Below are 20,640 nucleotides of genomic sequence, written 5' to 3' on the forward strand. Positions count from 1 at the left end.
GCCTTTGTAGTAGCCGAACCGTTGCCGGAGGATATTAACTCAATGATCAGACTGCTTAGTTTTAGATAAAAAACTACAGATGGAGAATGGGACTTTAAGATGTCCCCTAATTTTTGGACTGTCAAGGCCTTCCCCAAACCTTAACAGTTCCAAGCGAGAAGTGCACTCATTGGGGACTTGTGACTGTAGGCCAGTCACCACTGCCTTGGAGAGGGGATTGCCCTTCCAGATTTCCATCATGTGATAAGGTTCCCACACTGAACTCCGAGGAATCTTTCAAAATTTCAACAGTAATCTCCTTAAACTGGCCCAAATTGAAACTGGGGTTTAGGAAAGTGACTAACCTTTCTCTTCCTTGAAGCTCGCTGGTACCCAGATGAGCTGACACTACGGTTGTTTGACCGTTCACTCGTCGTTTTGTATTTCCTGTTCCTATGCCCAAAATTTATGTTTCTTTTGAGACCACCACCACCCACAACTGGTTAAGCAACAAAGGATTGACCATAATCCTCATGAATAGGATTAGAGATAAGTCTATATTTTTGGTGGCGGGGAGAGAGGTCGAAATTAGTTTGCGAAATGGGTCTCTTGGTGTGAAGGGAGGAAGTGGGTTTCAGTTGTGCAGAGAAGGAGTGGAAAGCTTAGGGGTTTGTTTTTTTAAAAGGAGAGAGAAAAACTTAAGGGTCAATGGGGCTAGAGTCGAACTAGGTGTAGTTAGAAGTGGTTCTTTCTCCATAGAGAGAAAGAGTTTGACTTGAAGAGGTTTGGGTACCGACATGGCATTTGAGCACACAATGGTCAGATTTGGGTTAGGGGGGTATGGAGCTTTTTGGGTCAGAGGTGGGCTTAAGTTCGGGTAGAGCAAAGTCTCTACACTTGAAGAGCAAAAGTTCTTGGGCCTGTAGGGGTGTGGTTTTGGTGGTGGGTTTTTCCATTTATAACACTTAAGAGGAGCGGGCCTAGAGTTCTTTTCAGCCTAACTAACATGGGTTCGGGTAGTAGTAATGGCTACCTTCATCCAGCTAGGGCTTGGGAAAGCAGTCACCTTAGGGTTCTCAGAATGATCACGGGGAGAGAAGAGAGGTGAAACATTGGTCAAAGTGTTAGGGCATAGAACGGTAGGGCTGTCAGCAAGCTCATTCAAATTTGAACTTTTACCTGGTTGGTCACGATCAAAGGGCACAGTAGGCGAGGATTGATTCATTGATAGAGACGACGTTGTGGACTGGTCACGATCAAAGGAGGATCTCTTAGAGCGGGTTGCCATATCTGTGAATTTCCTAGAACTAGGGCGGTGGCGGTGCTTTCTGGTGGGCATCCCAAAGTTGAACGGAGGTGGAGTCTGCTGGATTTTCCATTTCGTCCAAGAGCCATACTAGATGTTTTCCGGTCTCTCTTTGCCTGGTTGAAGTACCCAAAAATTTCTGCAGCTATCAAGAAGATGTCCCAGTCTTCCACACTTGACACGGAGATAGCCATGAAGAGAGGCATCGACATCACCATTTTCCTCAACTTGTAAAACATCCCCAATCTCAGAGCCAATGAGACGAGCATTCTCATCATTCATTTTTTCATACGTGAGACCAGAGATCTTGACCCAGAATGAAATAAGATGTAACGGAGCATCATTGATGGACCAGGTAGGAAGCCATCTGATAACATTGAAAATGTGGTTTTCTATGTTCCATGGGCCACCCTCGGTAATCTTCATTGAAGCTTCAGCGCTAACCTTAACGGAGAAAAGATCCCCCCAGAGATGAGCAATTTGAAGCGGTCCAAGGTCCTTCCAAGCTGACCTAATAGCACCTGTAATGCCACCAATGTTGGGCATAACATCAAAAATGAGAGCTCCCATGAGAGACACTGTGTCATGGACCTCATCAATATGACAAGTGTTTTCCAGTCATGCTGCAAGATGGTCATGTGAAACCATTGCAAACAGAGGGGGACCAACAAGACAAAATTGAGAAGGAATCAAAAGCTGGGACACTTGTACAGGAAAGGGAGACCAAAGAGATGTACTAGAATGCTGGAGAACAACTTGGAGGAGCTACTACCATGTGGGTAGAGAAAAAAAAAGTTCCAACCAAAAGGTGGAAAGGCTACCACAACAGGGTAGAGGGGAAGTACTGAAATACAGAAACTAGTGTCGTTGACCAGAAGGAATCAATTAGAGCACCAAAAAGAAAACAGGGAGTGGAGGGTGATGAAACTGTCCCATAGCGACTAATGTCTGAAGGATAAACTGAATTAAGAACATGGATAAAGAAAAAAGTGTACTAGGGTTGAGTAGAGAAGTAAGAGAATTCATCTTGTTGTGCCTCTCAATGGGGAGCAGGATTAGGAAGTGATTGTCTAAAGGGTGAGAGGTAGGTGTTTCAACAGGAAGGTAGAAAATTCTTGTTAGAAGGAGGAGACTCTCTCTCTAGACATTTCTCAAAATTTCGGGATCCCCTACATTAAAACAGATTTGTGACCAAAATTTAAGTCAGCAGTTCAATTCTTAATATGGGCAAGGTGAAGAAGAGAGATAACATAATTCAACCCAATATCCCATAACTAAACTATTCCATGGATAGGAGGGATAAAGCCAACCCTAACAAAGAACCCAAAGCCCATTCACACCATCTTCTCACCCATATGAGAAACTCACTGCCATTCAGAATTGTTTCTGGTATTAGGGCTGGTTTGGGATTGCTGTGACTTTTAAAAAAAATTGCTACTGCTGTGTTGTGAGAATAATCAGCTATGAATTAAAACAGTTTCGTGTTTGGTAAATAATATTTTTAAAAGTGCTGTTAATTCATAAAACAACTGCAGAGCGTGTTTTGATCCACAACAGCTTCTAAAAGCAACCTCTGGGCTACTTCTAAAATTTGCTGCCAGTGACTTATAACTTTCAATTAAAGCTGCTTTTTATTTATTTACCAAACACAATAAAATCTAAAATTTTGAACAAAAGCTGATTTTTTTAAAAGTGAAGCAATCCCAAACGGGGCCTTAGTGTTTCACTATTTCTGGCATGAACTCAGAATCTATGAAAAAGTCTTACGACCTATATCCTTAACAACTCTATCCCAATCTCTAATTGCCTTGAGAATCTATAGATGATGTTTGAACATAGCACCAGGATTCTTGGAATTGCAATTATAGTAGCAGGTGTCCTAGAACAGCAATCCCAGCAACAGAATTTCGGCAGAGGAATCTTGGAACAACAACATATATAGCAGCAAGATTTGCTGGGTTAGGATCACAGGCTAGCTCATGCATAAGCAGCATACCTAATGCTAAGTCATGCTTCCTTTATCCAATAAATTGAGGGTTCTTACTACTGTGATTGACATTCGGAAACAACCTAAAAACAGACACACAAATCAAGGAATAATCCCAAGTGTGGTGACCCTAGAGAGGGGTCCCACATTGCCGTGAGCCCGAGCCAATGAGAAACCAACATGTCACAAATAACATCCCGATAACTCATCAACCCGAAATCGCAAGGCCTTTTGGGTACAAACTATTGGTTTACAAAACACTTTCTTGGACAAGTCGTTCTAGCAATCAAACGACACATTTTCAAAAGCGGAATTTGAAATGGGCTAAAGGATTTGGACTTGCAATAATTGTGGTGACCCGAGAGAGGGGTCCCACACCAAGCAATTCCCCAATACCTATCCCAAAACTCATTTCCAATCCTAAAAGCCATTAACCACTATTCAAATCTAAACCTTGTTGGTTTGTGTAAATCTCTCATCTTCACTACAAATCATATTTTTCATGCTCCCACACTACTCAATCTTGCCAAGCCTTTACTAAAGTTGCACATTTGATTTTAGTGTTGTGAACATGGAAGTAGCTGTTGGGAGGGACACAACATCACGCTTCCTAGGGGTTTTTATTCCTTCAAAGTTTGCTAGGCCTAGTATTTGCTACTCAGACAACATGGACAAGATTTTAGGCTCAGCCATGATGATTCCATTGCTGTACAACTCCGACCAAAAGTGCCCCGACAAAGGGCGACTTGCTGGAAAAGCGAACATCTCAAGTGAGAGACATTGTTTTCTGGTGAAAAGGTCATGACTATAGTATTAATAGTTGGAGATGTATTTGGTGAATCTTTTATCATAACTCTACAACAGTATTGGTCCTGAGGGATGCAGTTTGAGACGGCTGTATCAGGCCACCGATTTCCAGTCAGCCTCAAATAGTTTGACATTCATATATCTTGAATACTATTTAGAGCTAAATTCATTTTACCTCCTTAAACTATACACCTAAAATTGTTTGTGCCCCCGAACTTCTAATTTGATCACTTATGCCCTTATACTCTCCAATATGATCAATCATAACCATTATTAAACTAGTTCATCAATTTCTTTATAAATTAGTGAAGATGCAAGTCCACTCAAAGTCAATTTTTAGCCTTGACTGTGTAATTAGTGTGATTCTTGCATGATTGAAAGCAAAAACTAGTTTGAGTGTTCAATAATATTATAGGAAGAAAATTGATAGATTAGTTAGGATTGGCTATAACCAATCAAATTGGAGAGTCCATGAGCACATGCAATCAAATTAGAAGTTCAACGGCACAAATAATTTTATGTATAAAGTTGAGGAAGGTAAAATGATTTTAGCTCTAGTATTTATATATATTGTGCAAACAAAATACCAACATGTGCATGTGGTGTATCAGTTTTTTTCTTCCTCCTTTAATTTGAGGGCAAAATTAGTTCTTCTTATGTTTATTCATTTGAACATGACAAAATTTTATTCATCATTCAAAACAACAATGTCAAATTTTTTATAAGTTAATTAGAAAACCTTGATAACTCACTTACTAATCTTTTGACCTAGCTCTGCTAGGGTTTGCTCGACAGTGCTCAAGACCTCCATGTAATTACTATTTGGCTGGCCGTCTTCGACAAATGACCGATAACACCGGTAACGGTGAACCTGCGACTAGAAGGGTGGGGCTTTGTTTCTTTCACTTCTTTGGTCGGATTGTGGGAAGCGGCGGCAGAGATCTTCTCCATGGTGCTTCCTTAATTCTCCTTCTTCTGCTTTCTTTTCGCTTTGGTGATGAGCTGGTGGTTGTTGGTGCTCCTTTCAAATCCGGTGAGGATCTTCTAGACTGTGGCAGGATACGAGTTCGGATTTGGGGAGACAATTTGCCGCAGATGCGGTAGTTTCTCTTTTTGGTGGACATGGTGGTTTCCTTCTGCAGTTTCGGGTTGTTAACGATGTTTGGATGACTGGCTCGGAGGAAGATGTCTGCTGCAGTGACATCGTTCTCTTTGTCGACTTGGGATCGGATGGAGATGATAGTGGAGTGGAGCCGGGCTGCTGGTGTTATGACAGTGGCGGCAGGTTTGTCGGCGGTGACCATAGCAGCAAGGCAGACTTCAGAAAATTTGGACCTGGGCTCAGTGGGGCCAACTGGGTCATGTGTCGCACTTGGCTTGATTGGTTTCTCTGGGTATGGAGCCCAAAACTTCGACTCAAGAGCCGATTGTGCAAAAGAAGTCGGATCTGGGATCCGGATGGACTTTTCAAAAGGATCCGGGAACCGGATCCAGGTGGGTTTTGGACTATGACCCACTTTCTTTGGTGGCCTGCTTATCAAATATTGGAATGGTTTGGGGCTCATGCATGTTACTGGTTTTGGATTCGAGACCCAAGTTTATGGTATTTGTTTGTGAAAGATCGTCTGCCAACATGGCCATGTTCTGACAACTTTGGCTGGCTTCGATCTTTAGGTGGGAGAGTGCCCTCATTCCGGCGCCAAGTTGGTTTTTGTCAATTTGTGCGTTGGAGTTGCATGGGTAGTCAAACCACCGACTACTCAATTCACTACACAGCTGCAATTCGTAGTGTAAAATCAGCGCTGCGTCTCTACGTTGCTGCTCTTGCTTTATTAAATTTTTATATTTTGTTTGCAATTTTCCTTTCGTACTGTTTTATTTTCTTATTGATGTCTTTTGGCATCGTATCGTTGTAATATTTCAATTTCAATAAATGACTGCCCTCCTTCGATTCAAATTTTTATTTTTTTATTTTTATACTTTTCTTTACTATTTTTTCTTTTATTGTTTTAGATCTAGGAAATGAATTTTATATATAATTAAAAATAGGGAAAATGTCAATTTACCCAAATTTGAGCTACACTAACCCCATTTATCCAAACATTTTATTAAATTGCCCACTTACCCAACAAATTACATATTTTTTGCCCTAATACCCAATTAAGTTAATTTTTTATTTATTAATTTTTGTTTATTCTTGGTACAATTTTGTCCTCTCTCCCTTTGTCACTTAGAGAGAGAGAGACTTCATGGGAATCCTGTCGCCGGACTCCAGTCATATTTTTTCTAGCTCCCACACTACTCAATTTTGCCAAGCCTTTACTAAAGTTGCACATTTGATTTTAGTGTTGTGAACATGGAAGGAGCTGTTGGGAGGGACACAACATCACGCTTCCTAGGGTTTTTAGTCCTTCAAAGTTTGCTAGGCCTAGTCTTTGCTAACTCATTTTCATTGTTTTCAATTAATGATTGTAGCTAATGACAATTTTGAAATTTAAAGAAAAAATTTAGCTATAGGATAAACAGAGTGTTTAATAGGGTGGATATAACCGCACGGCCCCACCCAAGAAAAAATTTATAATGTTTTCACTGTTACCCTTCAATTGGTGCAACGTGTAGTTACAACTCCGATCACGATGAGGCTTCTTCAAAACGAAAGACGTTTCTCTTGTTCTACGAGTCTCACGGGCCGTCATTTCCCCACATAATAAATAACCCAAATAGCCTGGGAAGACCCGCCCGACCCGAGAGTAGTGGGAGGTAATTAAACGAAAGTCTCGTCCATGCGTTGGGCTTGAGCTAACTTTGCCAAACACTGCCTACCACTCGCCGACCAGAAAAAAGCCTCGAGCTAACACCCACTGCCCACCACTCGTTTCTTTGGCCTGATCTCTTTCGATTCCGTTCTTTCCCTTTTCATGGGGTGAAATCACAAGCAATCGTCTCATATCTTCCATTCCAGTAACCAAGTGAACAGTAATGGAGTGGGACAGCGATTCGGATCTGAGCGCCGAGGAGGAGGAGGAGGAAGACGGGGAGGTCAGCTCTTCCATGTTCGACGACGACGACGCCGCCGGCCCGGGACCGCTTCCCTTCCCCGTCGAGAATTTGCTTCAAACGGCGCCGTGCGGGATTGTTGTTACCGACGCCATCGACCCTGATCATCCTATCATCTACGTCAACACCGTCTTTGAGATGGTCACCGGATACCGTGCCGAGGAGGTCCTCGGTCGCAACTGGTCAGTTTCTCTCTCTAATTCGCCTTTCCTTTGCTTTTTAGGGTTTCAATTTTGGGAATTCCTTTCGTTTTTGTTTCTCGCTCGGAAGCATGGTGATGGATTTTGTCTATGGTTTTCGGAAATGCGTTGTTTTTGTTGCCGCAAAATGATAGAGGCGCGGCGTAATTGGTTTATGGCCTGTTTAGATTTTGCTGAAGGCAGTGGTAGTTTTGCTTGGCATTTGGGAGCTTGTAAGTTTGTGAGTACCAATTTGCCTCTGTCTAGGGTTTTTGTTTGCGCTCCTCAATTGGAATTGGACGCAAACTAATTGAATTGGAGTTGCAATTAATTAGTTTGTTGTTTTTATACGGTTAGATTGGTAGAATAATGGGACTAGAGACGAAGGCATATCGTGTTTAGTACAGAAATGAAAAATTTGACTTGTCTGGTGAATAAAATTCTAGGGGAGGAATATACTAGTGAATATAGGTGAAATATAATGGTTTATTGATATAGGATTTGATAAATAGCAATACAATGAATTGTGTGTACTTACCGTAGGACCAGTACAAAGTTGTAGACTATAGTTTATCGAGGCGAATGATATCAGGTTCTAGCCATGAAGTTATGTTATCATGAAAAATGATATAGTTCAGGGACGATTTGAGGCAAACATCAGGTTATAGTTAAGAAGATATGTGATGCGACCAGGTTCATCTCGTTGATGCTTAGTTGTCCATGTACTGTTCCTCTGATTTTGGTGGAGTATTTTTATGATTGCTGGGAAGACGAAAAGGGAAAAAAAATGAGATGGACAAGTAGTCCATCAAGGATAATGGGATATAGTCTAAGTGAGTGTGTTGGGTATTTATAGGCACAGTCAATGTCTTTAATATCGAAGCTGTAGAAAACACTTGAGAGAATTCCTTAACGTTCGCACTAAGCAAGTTTACTAACTTTGAATGAGAGTAGCTAGGTTCAAGCAAGCATTCCAAGCTCTGCCTGACTGATTTACTTTATACAGAGAGAGGAAAAACAGCCATTCAAGCTCCCTTTGAATCAGATACTGGATAGGCTAGGCTAGGTGTAGCCCACTCTCTTTACGGTTTTGCTGAACTTGTCAACCCTTTGGAAATTTTTGAGAATGATAGATTATGGGATAACACTCTCTAAGGCTGAAAGGGATGGCATGAGTTAAGCATCTGACTCTAGGTGACTGTACTTTCATAGTCATTTTCCTAATAATGTTCTAGAAACATCAGAAATGCTTTTCAATGGTATGAGTTTTGTGTCTGAGTTTTAGAAATTGGATCAACATTTTGGTTTGTATAATGTCATGACTTGCACCATTTTTGAAAAGTGCTGACGTCTTTTGTATAATGTCAAATAAGATTTCTGACATTGCTATACATATCCAACTAGATTTAAATGAAGTATCCTAAGGGTTTCAACAAATTAGATAATGTAGAAGGTAAGAAAAGCATAGGGTAATGCATGGTTTTGAGTTTCATTTTCCTATAACATGATATTTAGTTCCATCTAGAGTTACACCTGAGAAAACAAACCATACAATGAGCAGATTTGCATCAATCAATAAAAACTGAATAATTGTAGAACATATAATAAAAAAGGAAATACAGAAAAGGCCAAACGAGGAGAGCCTGTTATAAAAAGGGGACTATGTTTTCCTCAAGAAAAAGTCAGGACAGTGACATTCACAGAATATGAGTATCGTTTGCAAAATGTTATCGTCTCTCTCATAGGTAAGATAACAATGTAAGATCTTGATAAGTTTTGGGTTTCCTATCCATTGTTTGCCTTTTTGATAATTGGAGTGTTTCAAGACTCTTTACAAAAGTAGAAATTGTTACTGTCATGGCTTTTTCCAAAAAATTAATTGGCTTTTGCGGCTACAGTCAGTGGCCTTTATGGAAAAGAAAATATGTAGCCACAGCTCTTTTGTGTAATAGAAGTCCTGTTGGCCTTCTTTATTATTGGCCCTAGAAAATATGTAAATTTGATCTCGTGTATCACCTGGTGTTGGTGCTTTGATAGAATGTTATAGAAACCATGTCAGACATTGTGTTAGGGTCTCATATGGTATTGATCTACCTAATAGTGTGGTATTTGAGATCTTTCATAAGGTGTTATAGTTAGTCACTCTTACCACAGTTTCCTGGCCAATGCTGAGCTTCTTATGCGTGTGAACTTGGAATGATGTTGATATTAGGAACTAAGAAAGACATTTCTTCCCTCCTGATTCCTAGAATTTATTCTTTTCTAGCCTTAAGGATCAGACTGTGTTCCTATGTTCATCCTCTGTGGGGAGAAAAGGTCATTGATGCTATTATCACGTGGAAGATCCACCTCAGTGAAAAAATGGGAAACAAAAGATTGAGGCTTCATATTCCTTAGTACTTCTGACAGTGATAAACTTTGTGACTGTAGAAATATATAACCTATAGAATTTATCCTTTTCATTATATAGTATTGTAAAAAATATACACAAGGCTGATAGTTGGGTCAAAATTGCAGTCTGTAAGCAGGAAGCCTGTAACAGGAAATTTTCTTACACAGTTATAAAGTTGTCAACTGTAAATTTGTCAGTTTCGTGGAGGTCACTTAAAATTTTAGTGTGTATTTTATTCTTTTATGAAGATAAAGTTATCTTTTATATTGTGATTAAACTTGACCTCAAAAAGGGCCTTGAAGCATAAGTGGAATGTGAGTTCTTTTGCTTCCTGTTTCAGACAGTATAATGATAAATATCTGGAGACATTGCAAGTCGATTTTTTTTTTAGCGGCTCTGTATTTGTTGGAATAGAATGCTTGCATAACAAAATAATGCATTCATATCTGCCACCCTTACATATTTTGTTCTGATGTTGTGTATATTTGTCACAGCCGATTTTTGCAATATAGAGGGCCATTTGCCAAAAGAAGGCATCCACTAGTGGATTCTGCAGTAGTTTCAGAAATCAAAAGATGTCTGGAGGAGGGCATTGAATTCCACGGAGAGTTGTTAAACTTTAGGAAAGATGGATCTCCAATGATGAATAGGTTGCGGCTGACACCTATATATGGGGATGATGATGTGATAAGCCATGTCATTGGAATTCAGTTCTTCACGGAGGTAGATATTGATCTAGGTCCAGTGCCTGGTACCACAATCAAGGAGTCTGCAAAATCTTCTGATCGGTTTCATGCTTGTCTTTCCGCTTTTCGTCCTGGATTGCCTCTGGGGGAGCGTAATATCTGTCGTGGAGTTTGTGGGATATTGCAATTGAGTGATGAGGTTATTGCTCTCAAGATATTATCTAACTTGACACCTAGAGACATTGCATCTGTTGGGTCAGTCTGTAGGCGACTCTATGAGCTTACGAAGAATGAGGACCTTTGGAGAGTGGTCTGCCAGAATGCATGGGGTAGTGAAACAACCCGTGTTTTACAGGCTGTGCCAGGTGCAAAGAGGCTAGGTTGGGGTAGGCTGGCACGTGAACTGACCACTCTTGAAGCAGCGACGTGGAGAAAGGTCACTGTTGGAGGTGCTGTGGAACCCTCACGCTGTAACTTTAGTGCTTGTGCAGTTGGTAATCGTGTAGTTCTTTTTGGTGGTGAAGGGGTTAATATGCAACCAATGAATGACACCTTCGTATTGGATCTGAATGCCAATAACCCAGAGTGGCAGCATGTCCAAGTGAGCTCCCCTCCTCCTGGTCGTTGGGGCCATACACTTTCTTGTGTGAATGGGTCACATTTGGTGGTATTTGGAGGCTGTGGCAGGCAGGGTTTGCTAAATGATGTTTTTGTACTGGATTTGGATGCAAAACCTCCAACTTGGCGTGAAATATCTGGGTTGGCTCCTCCTCTTCCAAGATCATGGCACAGTTCCTGCACTCTTGATGGCACCAAGTTGATAGTTTCAGGTGGTTGTGCAGACTCCGGAGTCCTTCTCAGTGATACCTTTTTGCTTGATCTCTCGATGGAAAGACCTGTCTGGAGAGAGATACCAGTAGCATGGAAGCCCCCTTCCAGATTAGGTCACACCCTGTCTGTATATGGTGGTAGGAAGATTTTGATGTTTGGGGGCCTTGCCAAGAGTGGGCCACTTCGGTTTCGTTCGAGTGATGTTTTTACAATGGACCTGAGTGAGGACGAACCATGCTGGAGGTGTGTCACTGGAGGTGGAGTGCCCGGTTCTGGAAATCCAGGAGGAATGGCTCCTCCTCCTAGACTTGATCATGTCGCTGTGAGCCTCCCAGGTGGGAGAATCTTGATCTTTGGTGGGTCTGTTGCTGGTCTTCACTCTGCCTCACAACTTTATCTTCTGGATCCAACTGATGAGAAACCTACATGGAGAATATTAAATGTACCGGGGCGGCCCCCAAGATTCGCCTGGGGACACAGCACGTGTGTTGTTGGAGGGACAAGGGCAATTGTCCTTGGTGGTCAAACTGGAGAAGAGTGGATGTTAAGTGAGCTTCATGAGCTTTCACTAGCAAACTCTGTAATCTGATTGAGAGTATATGGTAATATGGTGTAATCAAAGGGCGCAGAAGCCTTCAACTGCAACATTTCAGATAATTTGGAGGAATCAGTCAGGCAGAAGTTGCTATTTCAGTCACTAATCACTCTTGACAATTGCTACATTAGTCTGGACTTCTTTAGGTTCTGAAAGTTTCTTATATGGATTTGTTCTGGCTTGGGGTGACATTTCAGTTATTTCCAAGAGCGACCCTGAAACAATGTTTGTTTTTTGTGAGGTTTGTGTGAGACTGCCCTTCAGTACGGACAATGAATAATCTTCCTTGTCAGGTTAGTAGTATATAATGGCCAGGTAGGTTTATATATGTAGGCTTAGTTTATTATTATGCCTGTGTTATCTGAATTCAGGTTCTGTAATTTGAACCAAACATGAAGGTGATGCTTGTTAATAGTAACGTATTGCTAGTTAGATATGTAATGAATATTTCTCCAGCTCTCCTTTACTCATTTAAAATATGTCATCCAGCTGAAAAGATATACAAGGAAAGATTGTGAGGCAGATTTCTGAAGAAGCCAGCACCCTAACTCTGTAGAACGTGGCGGTGTTGTTTTTGCGTCCAGATTAAGTTCCTTTTTCTGGTCGAGATGGTTTCTTCACTTTCTTGAGACTTGACAATTTTTCAGCCTTGGAAGGATGTGGCTTCTTTTTGTTTGCTGCCCTGATCTTTGCCTTTAGTTTCTTTTCAGTTATGCATTTGTTTCCTCTTAACACGGCCGGAGATACATGATCTTTAGTTTCCCTTCAATTACTCATTCGGCTGTCTCCACTTATCACAGCCAGATACAGTTGTTACAGTTATGCTTCCTTCGATTTCTTATTTTACAATTTGCACTTTACACAGCCGTATACATCTGTTATGGTTATAAAATTGAATATAGCTGTTTTCCTGTTGTTCAGCATTTGTATGCACTCGCTTAGTCAATGAAATGGAGTCATTATCAGTTCCTGTAATGCTAATTATATATTGGGATAAGTTTTATGTGTTTTGGTTGCGGAATTGAGTTAATTTTTGGTCTGCTGTATGCCCATTGACAGTCTTTGAGTCATTATCAGTTCCTATAATGCTAGTGATTTACTAGGATAAGTTTTGCATGAGTTTTGGTTGTGGAATTGAGTTAATTTCTGGTCTGCTTTATGCCCATTCACGTAGTCTCTGACAGTCTCACAGTCTCTGTAGAGCTAAAGATAGATTGGGATAAGTTTTGCATTTTTTTTGGTTGCGGAATCAAGTTAATTTTTGGTCTGCTCTATGGGCATCTCCGTATAGTTCTGTATTCTTTGATTCTGCAGTCAATATTTCTTTGATAGTCTTGTGTTTTCTTTGGCTTTTTGAATAAGTCGTAGTATATCCTTAGATTCTCAGAAAACGATGTATCTGTCATTCGTTTAGGATTTGTATTGTCATCCCACTCATATTTTCCTTGCAATTATGTCATTGAGAATTCCTTTTTTTTTTTTTTGGGAACAATGATTCAGACTCTAGTTTAATTATAGGAGTTGAGTTGGTAAGTTCTTTGAATGCCACTAGATTGAGTCTCGTCTTGCCAAGGTCTTGGTGCTGTAGTTTGGAGTTTTTTGATTCGTCAGTCTGACATTCTTTGGTTGCCTTTTGTTGTCAATATCAATAGTCCTAGTATTGTTAGACTGTCCCGCCTACCTTTAATACTCTGTTTTCTGGTTGTGGTTAGTGTCACATCAGCAGTATTGCTGTGCTTTATGTTTAGTTTGCTTTTGTTCGATGTTCTGGAAAATAATAGTCTTAGGTTCTTCATGGAGCCATAGATCTCACCTATGGAGTAATGTGGTTAATTGGTGAGATTACTTCACCTCTCTGTTTTTGGTCGAGCTATTAAGTTTTGAAGAACAAGAACAAGGAAAAAAGTTACTCCTCCATACTAATTGAGGGCAAACTACAAACCGCAATCTGGTCCGTCTATTTGCTAGTGAACAACAGATTCCTTGCATAGAGTGAGGGTAAATTAGCACGTTAGAGCAAGTCACCCCTCTAAGCTTATTACTGACTACTCAACAAGAAATGTGAACCTCCTTGGCTTATTGAGTTTTGGTCAGAGATGTCCAATCTATAGCACAAAGGTTTGAGAATATCTCTTTCAAGCATATTTTTCGTGAAGCGAACTTTGTGGCCGATGCAATCACCTCCCTTGGCCGTGTCAATCAACATCTCCGGATTTACGGGAATAGGCTCCCATTTCCTGCTCTCTCTGCTTTTAATTTAGATAAGTTTGGACTGTTTGGTTGTGGTGATGTTATAGGTTTTTCATTGTAATTTTTAATTTTTTTTTCTCAAAAAAAGAAAAAAAAGGAAGTCTACCCGTTAAGTTATTGGTTTAGAACAACCATTGCTCACATATTTTTTGACGTAAAATGGTAATGATGAAGATTTTGGAAAGCCTAAAACGATATTAATTTTGGGTAAAAAGAAATACCAAGATTTTTTTTTTTTTTTCACTAATCAAGAACTGACACTTTTATTGTTCATATAAATCACTGATAATTTGTTGGAAAAATAAAACAAAAACAATCACCGACTATTTTCAACTAACATGATCACTTAAAACACTATTTATCATACAATTTTTGTCTATGTAATCTTATCTGATATTTTAGATAAGATTTCGAAGCTTGTGGTTGTGTCACGTGTCATTATCATCTTATCATGTTTTGTACGATGTCAATAAATAGGCTTCTTTACTCAACTTCATTCACACACAATCTTATCTTATAAATTTTCATATTTCTCATCTCCTAATCAAGTAATCATTACACATTTCTTCTTATGGAATCATTCAATGAAGATGTTGAATAAAATTCAAAAGTCTTATGATGAAGAGGTGATGGTCACTAATGCCATTGTGCTCGGAGCAGTTATTGAATATCAGTTTACAAACGACTCTCGAATTCCAGATTTTCATCTAGGTTGTGCACCAAACACGGAGTGTGTTTGGATGAGAGAAAAAAAATGATGGACTTTAATTGAAGTGAGGATTTCATAATTCATAAAAGCCAATTCCCTCGTTTGACATTATCAGTTTGGAAATTTTAAATTTCTCTATGGAAAAAAACAAAAGAATTCATTATTTAAATTCCTTGCTTCAATTTCCACCAAAATATGTATACGAATTATTTGCAGTATTCAATTTTCATTTTCAAAACAAGGCTTTTTTTCTATTTTATTTATTATCTATCTTAAACTTTTTTTAATTTATTACACATTTCAAATCATAAATAAATACAACCAAACAATAGAAATTGCAATTAATGGAATTTTATATTGATGGAGTTAAAGATTCCATCATTTATAAATTCATACGGATTTCATGATTTTCTCTTCCAAACACACCAAGAGAGATTAAGGGAAGACTAGAGCAAAAACATGATGTAGGACTAATTAAATATGTCTGGTGTCCATCAATGTATAGTTTCGGACACGCTACAATATGAGTTATGTTGTTTTAAGGGTAAAATCCTCATATGGTACCTAAATTATCACGAAATACACTTTTTGGTACCTACAAATTTTTAGGGAGCTTGGTGGTACTTGTACTATCCCTCCATTAACCCTTTTAGTTAAGCCTGGGCTCGGGTCGGGCTGGTCCGAAAATCTAGTGAAACTGAGACCGAGCCCGAAGTGATCTATCCGGGCCGGTTCGAGCTTTTTCAAAACCTGAAACCGACATACAACCGAATCGAGACAGGCCTGCTTGGGTTTTCGGGCCCAACACAGAGCTCAGTTATTTCCTCTTTCTCGAAGGCATGTTTTGCCTGTTTCTGTTTTTCAAGGCCATTTAGCCATTTAGGTACCTGCAATGCTGTCTAATAACATATAAATATGGCATTTTGCAATCCATTAATCCAAAATCCAACATACAAATTACAACACATCAAAGTATCGAACTGATCTCCCTAAACCAAGTTAACCAACTTCAAGTCTGCAACACATCAATCCAAATCAAAAGAAATACAAATACAAATGCAAATGCAGCACATCAACATAGCTACAGAAGTTACAAATCAAAATAAATACAAGTCCACAATGCAATGTGCAATTGTGCATTGCTACAATAAAAATGTCCACAACTCCATATTAGTCACCAACTATCCAAGCTTGAAGAATACAAAGTCCACATCACCTCCGATATTGCATTATTGCAATGTCCACAAATCAAAAGAAATAGAAGTCCACAATACAAAATTACAAATTACAAAGACACAAAGTTCTAATTTCTAAAATAGATCGACAAACATAATGCAATGTGCATTGCTGCAAGCCTGCAGAATGTAATCTAAGGAATTAATCATTAATGCATAAAAGTGATCAAACAATAACAGTCCACAACACAATAAAAAAAAAACAAAACAAAAAAACACAGTCATAGATGATCAAAGACCGAGCCTCCATTCTCCAGGCCTCTAGCTGCTCGGCTTGATCAACAACTCAACATTCCACAACTCCACTTCCATACTTCCACTTTTCCGGTCTGCAGTCTGCATTCACAAATCACAAAATTCATGCACACTTAAGTATTCTATATTTGAAAGCCTGCACATTTAAGTATTTAACATTTCAACTTCTACAACATTATAAGTACACTATGATAGTACTTATCAGAAAGCACTGATGCACATAAAAAAACCAACACAACAAATCATTCTTCATCATAACACAAGGGCTAATTGCACATTTACAAAAACAAAAATAGATTTCACATACACAAAAATAGATTTCATATTTACAAAAACACAAGGGCTGATTACATGTATACAAAACTAGGTACTGCAGTTACCGTATTTTGGTGTATTGTTTGTCTATGATGCTTTAGATGATTTGCTGGTAGATGGCTTCTCAGTCTGCTCCACTGTGGAACCTTCTTCCCTTGCATGTTATGCAAAACTCAAAAGTGCAAAGAAAGTTAAAAAATTAAAATTTGATATCAAAAGTCACAGAACTGACAGAAAAGTGGAATAAACTTGAAAAAAAGTAACAAGCCAGTCTGCAATCATACCTTCCTTCACACTTTCATAAAATTCAATGTCCTCAATAGTAGGAACATATTGAACATTGTTGATGCTCTCAAACTTGATCCAATTTTGGTAGCATATCAATGCTTCCACTGTTTTGGGAGTTAGAGAACTCTAAAAGGGATCAATGACCCTTCTGCCAGTGCTAAAGCAAGACTCACTTGCGACGGTGCTAATTTGTATTACCAAAACATCCTTGGCAAGTGCAGCAAGGTTAGGATACTTGACACCATTCATCTTCCACCACTCCAATATATCCCACTTTTGAGGATTCAAAGGCTTCTCAATTGGGTCTAATAAGTATCTGTCCACTTCATGTCCAACAACAGCTTCGTCGGAGTCTTCCAATTCTCTCTCGTAATCTTGTTCCATGTCGGCTATTTTTCCAGTAGCCTCAACTGACTTTTTGGAGCCTAATTTGCTGCCTTGGCTAACTAAGCTCTCGGTACTTCTAGCTTTTCCAGTCCTTGAAGACACCAAACTAGAGCTATACAGATCATAAAGAGACACTAGAAGCTATTTAAGCTCAGCAGACTGCTTCTTAATGTCATCAGTCTCCATCTTCAGCCACTTATTGCAGATACTTTCGAAGTTTCTAATCTTGAACCTTAGGTTCAACACCAAGGCAATGAATAAAAGCTTATTGCAATCTTCCAAGCTTCCAAAATACTTATCAAACTTCCCTCTCATCTTCACAGCCATATCGAACAAGATCATTGCAGTCTCCGAACCAGTGCACATATGAGGTTTAGTGAACAATTCATCAATCTCGGATTTGATGGCCACTATATCATGAAAAGCTTTCTATGATGTTGGGTGATTTGAGGCACTAATCCTCATTGTCACATCATAGAAGACTTTTAAGAACCTTACAAACACTGCAGCCTTCTCTCAATCCTCTTTAACCGGTGGCCCTATCCTTTTTCTCCTCGGTTTCTTCCTTGAATCAGACCCTCCAACTTGCAGCTCATCATCTTCCTCATCTATTTCTTCATCCTCATCAAAGTACTTCTCGTACTTGTTGTCCTCCTCATTTGCCATTCTATCAAAGGCTTTTCGCAGCTCTAATGCAGTGTCTAGCATTAGAAAGGTGGAGTTCCACCTTGTTGGTACATCAAGAATGCATACCTTCTTGCTCTCAACCTTCTCCTTCTCTGCACACATTTTAAAAACATCGAGCCTTTGTCCACTACTCCGAACATTTCGTATCGCATTCCTAATTGAAGCAACTGATCTCTCCATCATTTTAAGCCCAGATCTAACAATAAGGTTTAGAATATGTGCAAGGCACCTAACATGCAGGTACTTGCCTCCAAGAACAGGTGGTTTCTCCTAGCCTAACATCTTCTTCCTAATGTAGTCAATTGCAACCTTGTTTGCACTTGCATTATCAACAGAAATGGTCAACACTCTCTCAACTTCCCAATCAAGCAAACATGCCTCCAGCAACTTCCCTATGCTAGTGCCTTGATGATTACGAATCACCCTAAAATTTGCTATTCTTTCGTGCATTGCCAACCAGAATCAACAAAATGGGCAGTCAAAACCATGTAGTTTATATTTTGCACCGACGTCCATGTATAAGGTTAAGCATAAGCAATGAGACTTTAACTCTTTCTTCAGCTCAACTTTTGCAGCTTTATACATAGACATGAACTGTTTCACAATAACCCTCCTAGAAGGTACATCCCACCTTGGCACAGCCACACGAAAAAAATATCTAAAGCCAGGCCTTTCGATTAAATTGAATGGCAACTCATCCATGACTATCATCTTTCAGGCTACTTCCTACAAGCTTCTTGACTCCATTTAACCATAACTAACTCCTTAGTTCCACCGATACTTAACACCTACTGCCCACTTTCTAAATCAACCCTACCCGGATATTTTTTACAAACATCCTGTATATGTGTCCTAAGTGAACTAGTTCCGTTTCCATAACTATCACATGCAAGATCAGTACCATAGTAATTGCATTTAGCCCTCTCTTTAACACAAGTTTGAACTTTCTTACCATCCTTAATCTAGAACTGAGGCTTCTCGATCTTCTTGAAGTGCAACCACACCCAAGATCTTCCAGCAGGATTTTCTTCCTGTTCTTCTGCATTTGCAACATCTACAACATTGCTGTCTCCATCAATTGCAACTCCATCATTGCACGGTCCAGCAGCTGCAACTCCACCATCGGCACCACGTTTTTGCTTCACAACAACCTTCCTCTTCGAGCTCTTGAATGTTTTGGGAATCGTCTGAACCTTTGAAGCATCAGTTGGTGTTGGAAGAGCAATGACTTTTGAATATGAATTGGAATCGAAACTTTGGGATGGATTGGAATCAGAAATGTGGGATGAAATCTAGGGAGAAGCCATGAACTTTGCGGAACAGAGAGTCTGAACTCTGAAATTAGGTTGAATGGCTTAGGGTTTTAATCTGGGAAGCACGAAATTGGGGTTCAGTCGCTCAGTTGTTTTCGAGAGAGAGAGAGAAAGAGAGAGAGAATCTAAGATCCGGAAAATTGGGAGGAGTGGAGTGTTTGACTGTTTTAGCTTTTAGGGTAATTTTTTTATTTTTTATTTTTTTAATATTTAGGGTATTATTATATAACCCAATCATAGACTGACAAGTGGTGAAAAATACATAAATCGGGTCGGTCCGGGCTTTCGGTCCCAGTATTTTTGAAGCCCGAGACTGAACCGATAAACTTCATTAGGGTCGGTCTTCACTCCGAACCAATAATTTCCATATCAAAACCGAACCGAATCGGGCTTTTTTGCTCTGTCCGGATCGGTCCCTCAATCTTTTGGGTCTAGATGCCCAGCCCTACTTTTAGTATTTTCATCAATTAAGGGGATACTTGTACTATAATTGCAAGGACCGCTCACTAGCGGGACAACAATCAAGGGACAAAACGGGACAAAACGATAACAACCATTCGATTTTAAATGAATGGATCAAACGATACAATAGCAGAACCATTAAAAACCAAACACTCCCGTTACACATTACCTAATCTCATTTCCTTGGTCATAGAACCAAACACTCACGCCTGGATTTCTTCATCTTCTTCCTCCCTCATCTGAATCCATCATATGCCATCTGAGATCACTCAAAGCCTCCCCTACATCTGATTGACTTTTAAGGCATAGTATCAAAACATTTTACAATTTATAAGGTATAGATTTATGCCACATGTATTTAGCTAGGCTCCAAAACTGGGTTTTCTTTCTTTAAGATTTTGAGAGAAATTAGATCGAGTCCATTTCTTGAGCTGTGTAATCAACAAAGTGTGCTTGCTTGACAAGAGAGACCAAAGATTAAACCAATCCACAAGCCTTGTATCTTAATTAAATAAACAAAATGCACCCCCAAAAAATGAATTGAACTGGGAAGCAGGAAAAGAATGAAACTTTATTTTGATTAAAAGATTGAATAAAAGATTCTGACATATATAGCTTTAGTTCGATCACCGATGCGAAGACAACAAACACCTTCAATACTTTCTGCACCTGCAAAGTATGTATCTGCATAAGGGACTCTCTTTGACTTCGATCAATCTCTGCCTTCATATGCAGAAATTCTCTCCGACTCCGATCAATCACCACTTTCATCAAACTATCTTTGATTCCTCTATTGATTCGAATTCCATTCTTGATTCTAAACTTGCAAACTGTGATCGATCTCAGATGGCATATGATGGATTCAGAAGAGGGAGGAAGAAGGAGAAGAAACTCAGGCGTGAGTCTTTGGTTGATTGAGG

At 39.5% G+C, this 20,640-nt stretch overlaps 1 protein-coding gene across 2 annotated transcripts; it reads left to right on the forward strand.

Moving 5' to 3' along the window:
- The first annotated feature begins 6,867 nt into the window (after positions 1-6,867).
- On the forward strand, positions 6,868-12,742 carry LOC112196444 (adagio protein 1). 2 transcript variants are annotated; one of them, XR_002935207.2, is made up of 3 exons: positions 6,868-7,318; positions 10,202-12,112; positions 12,309-12,742. XR_002935207.2 is itself a non-coding variant. In XM_024336792.2 (2 exons), exons 1-2 carry the CDS (start codon positions 7,059-7,061, stop codon positions 11,811-11,813), a joined length of 1,872 nt encoding a protein of 623 aa, XP_024192560.1. In that variant the 5' UTR covers positions 6,868-7,058; the 3' UTR covers positions 11,814-12,289. The 2 variants fall into 2 exon arrangements, 1 of the variants encoding a protein (XP_024192560.1); XM_024336792.2 differs by lacking the exon at positions 12,309-12,742 and having other exon boundaries at positions 10,202-12,289.
- Positions 12,743-20,640: the final 7,898 nt, after the last annotated feature.

The sequence above is a fragment of the Rosa chinensis genome, chromosome 4 (genome assembly GCF_002994745.2).
Source record: "Rosa chinensis cultivar Old Blush chromosome 4, RchiOBHm-V2, whole genome shotgun sequence".
Taxonomy (NCBI): Eukaryota; Viridiplantae; Streptophyta; class Magnoliopsida; order Rosales; family Rosaceae; genus Rosa; species Rosa chinensis.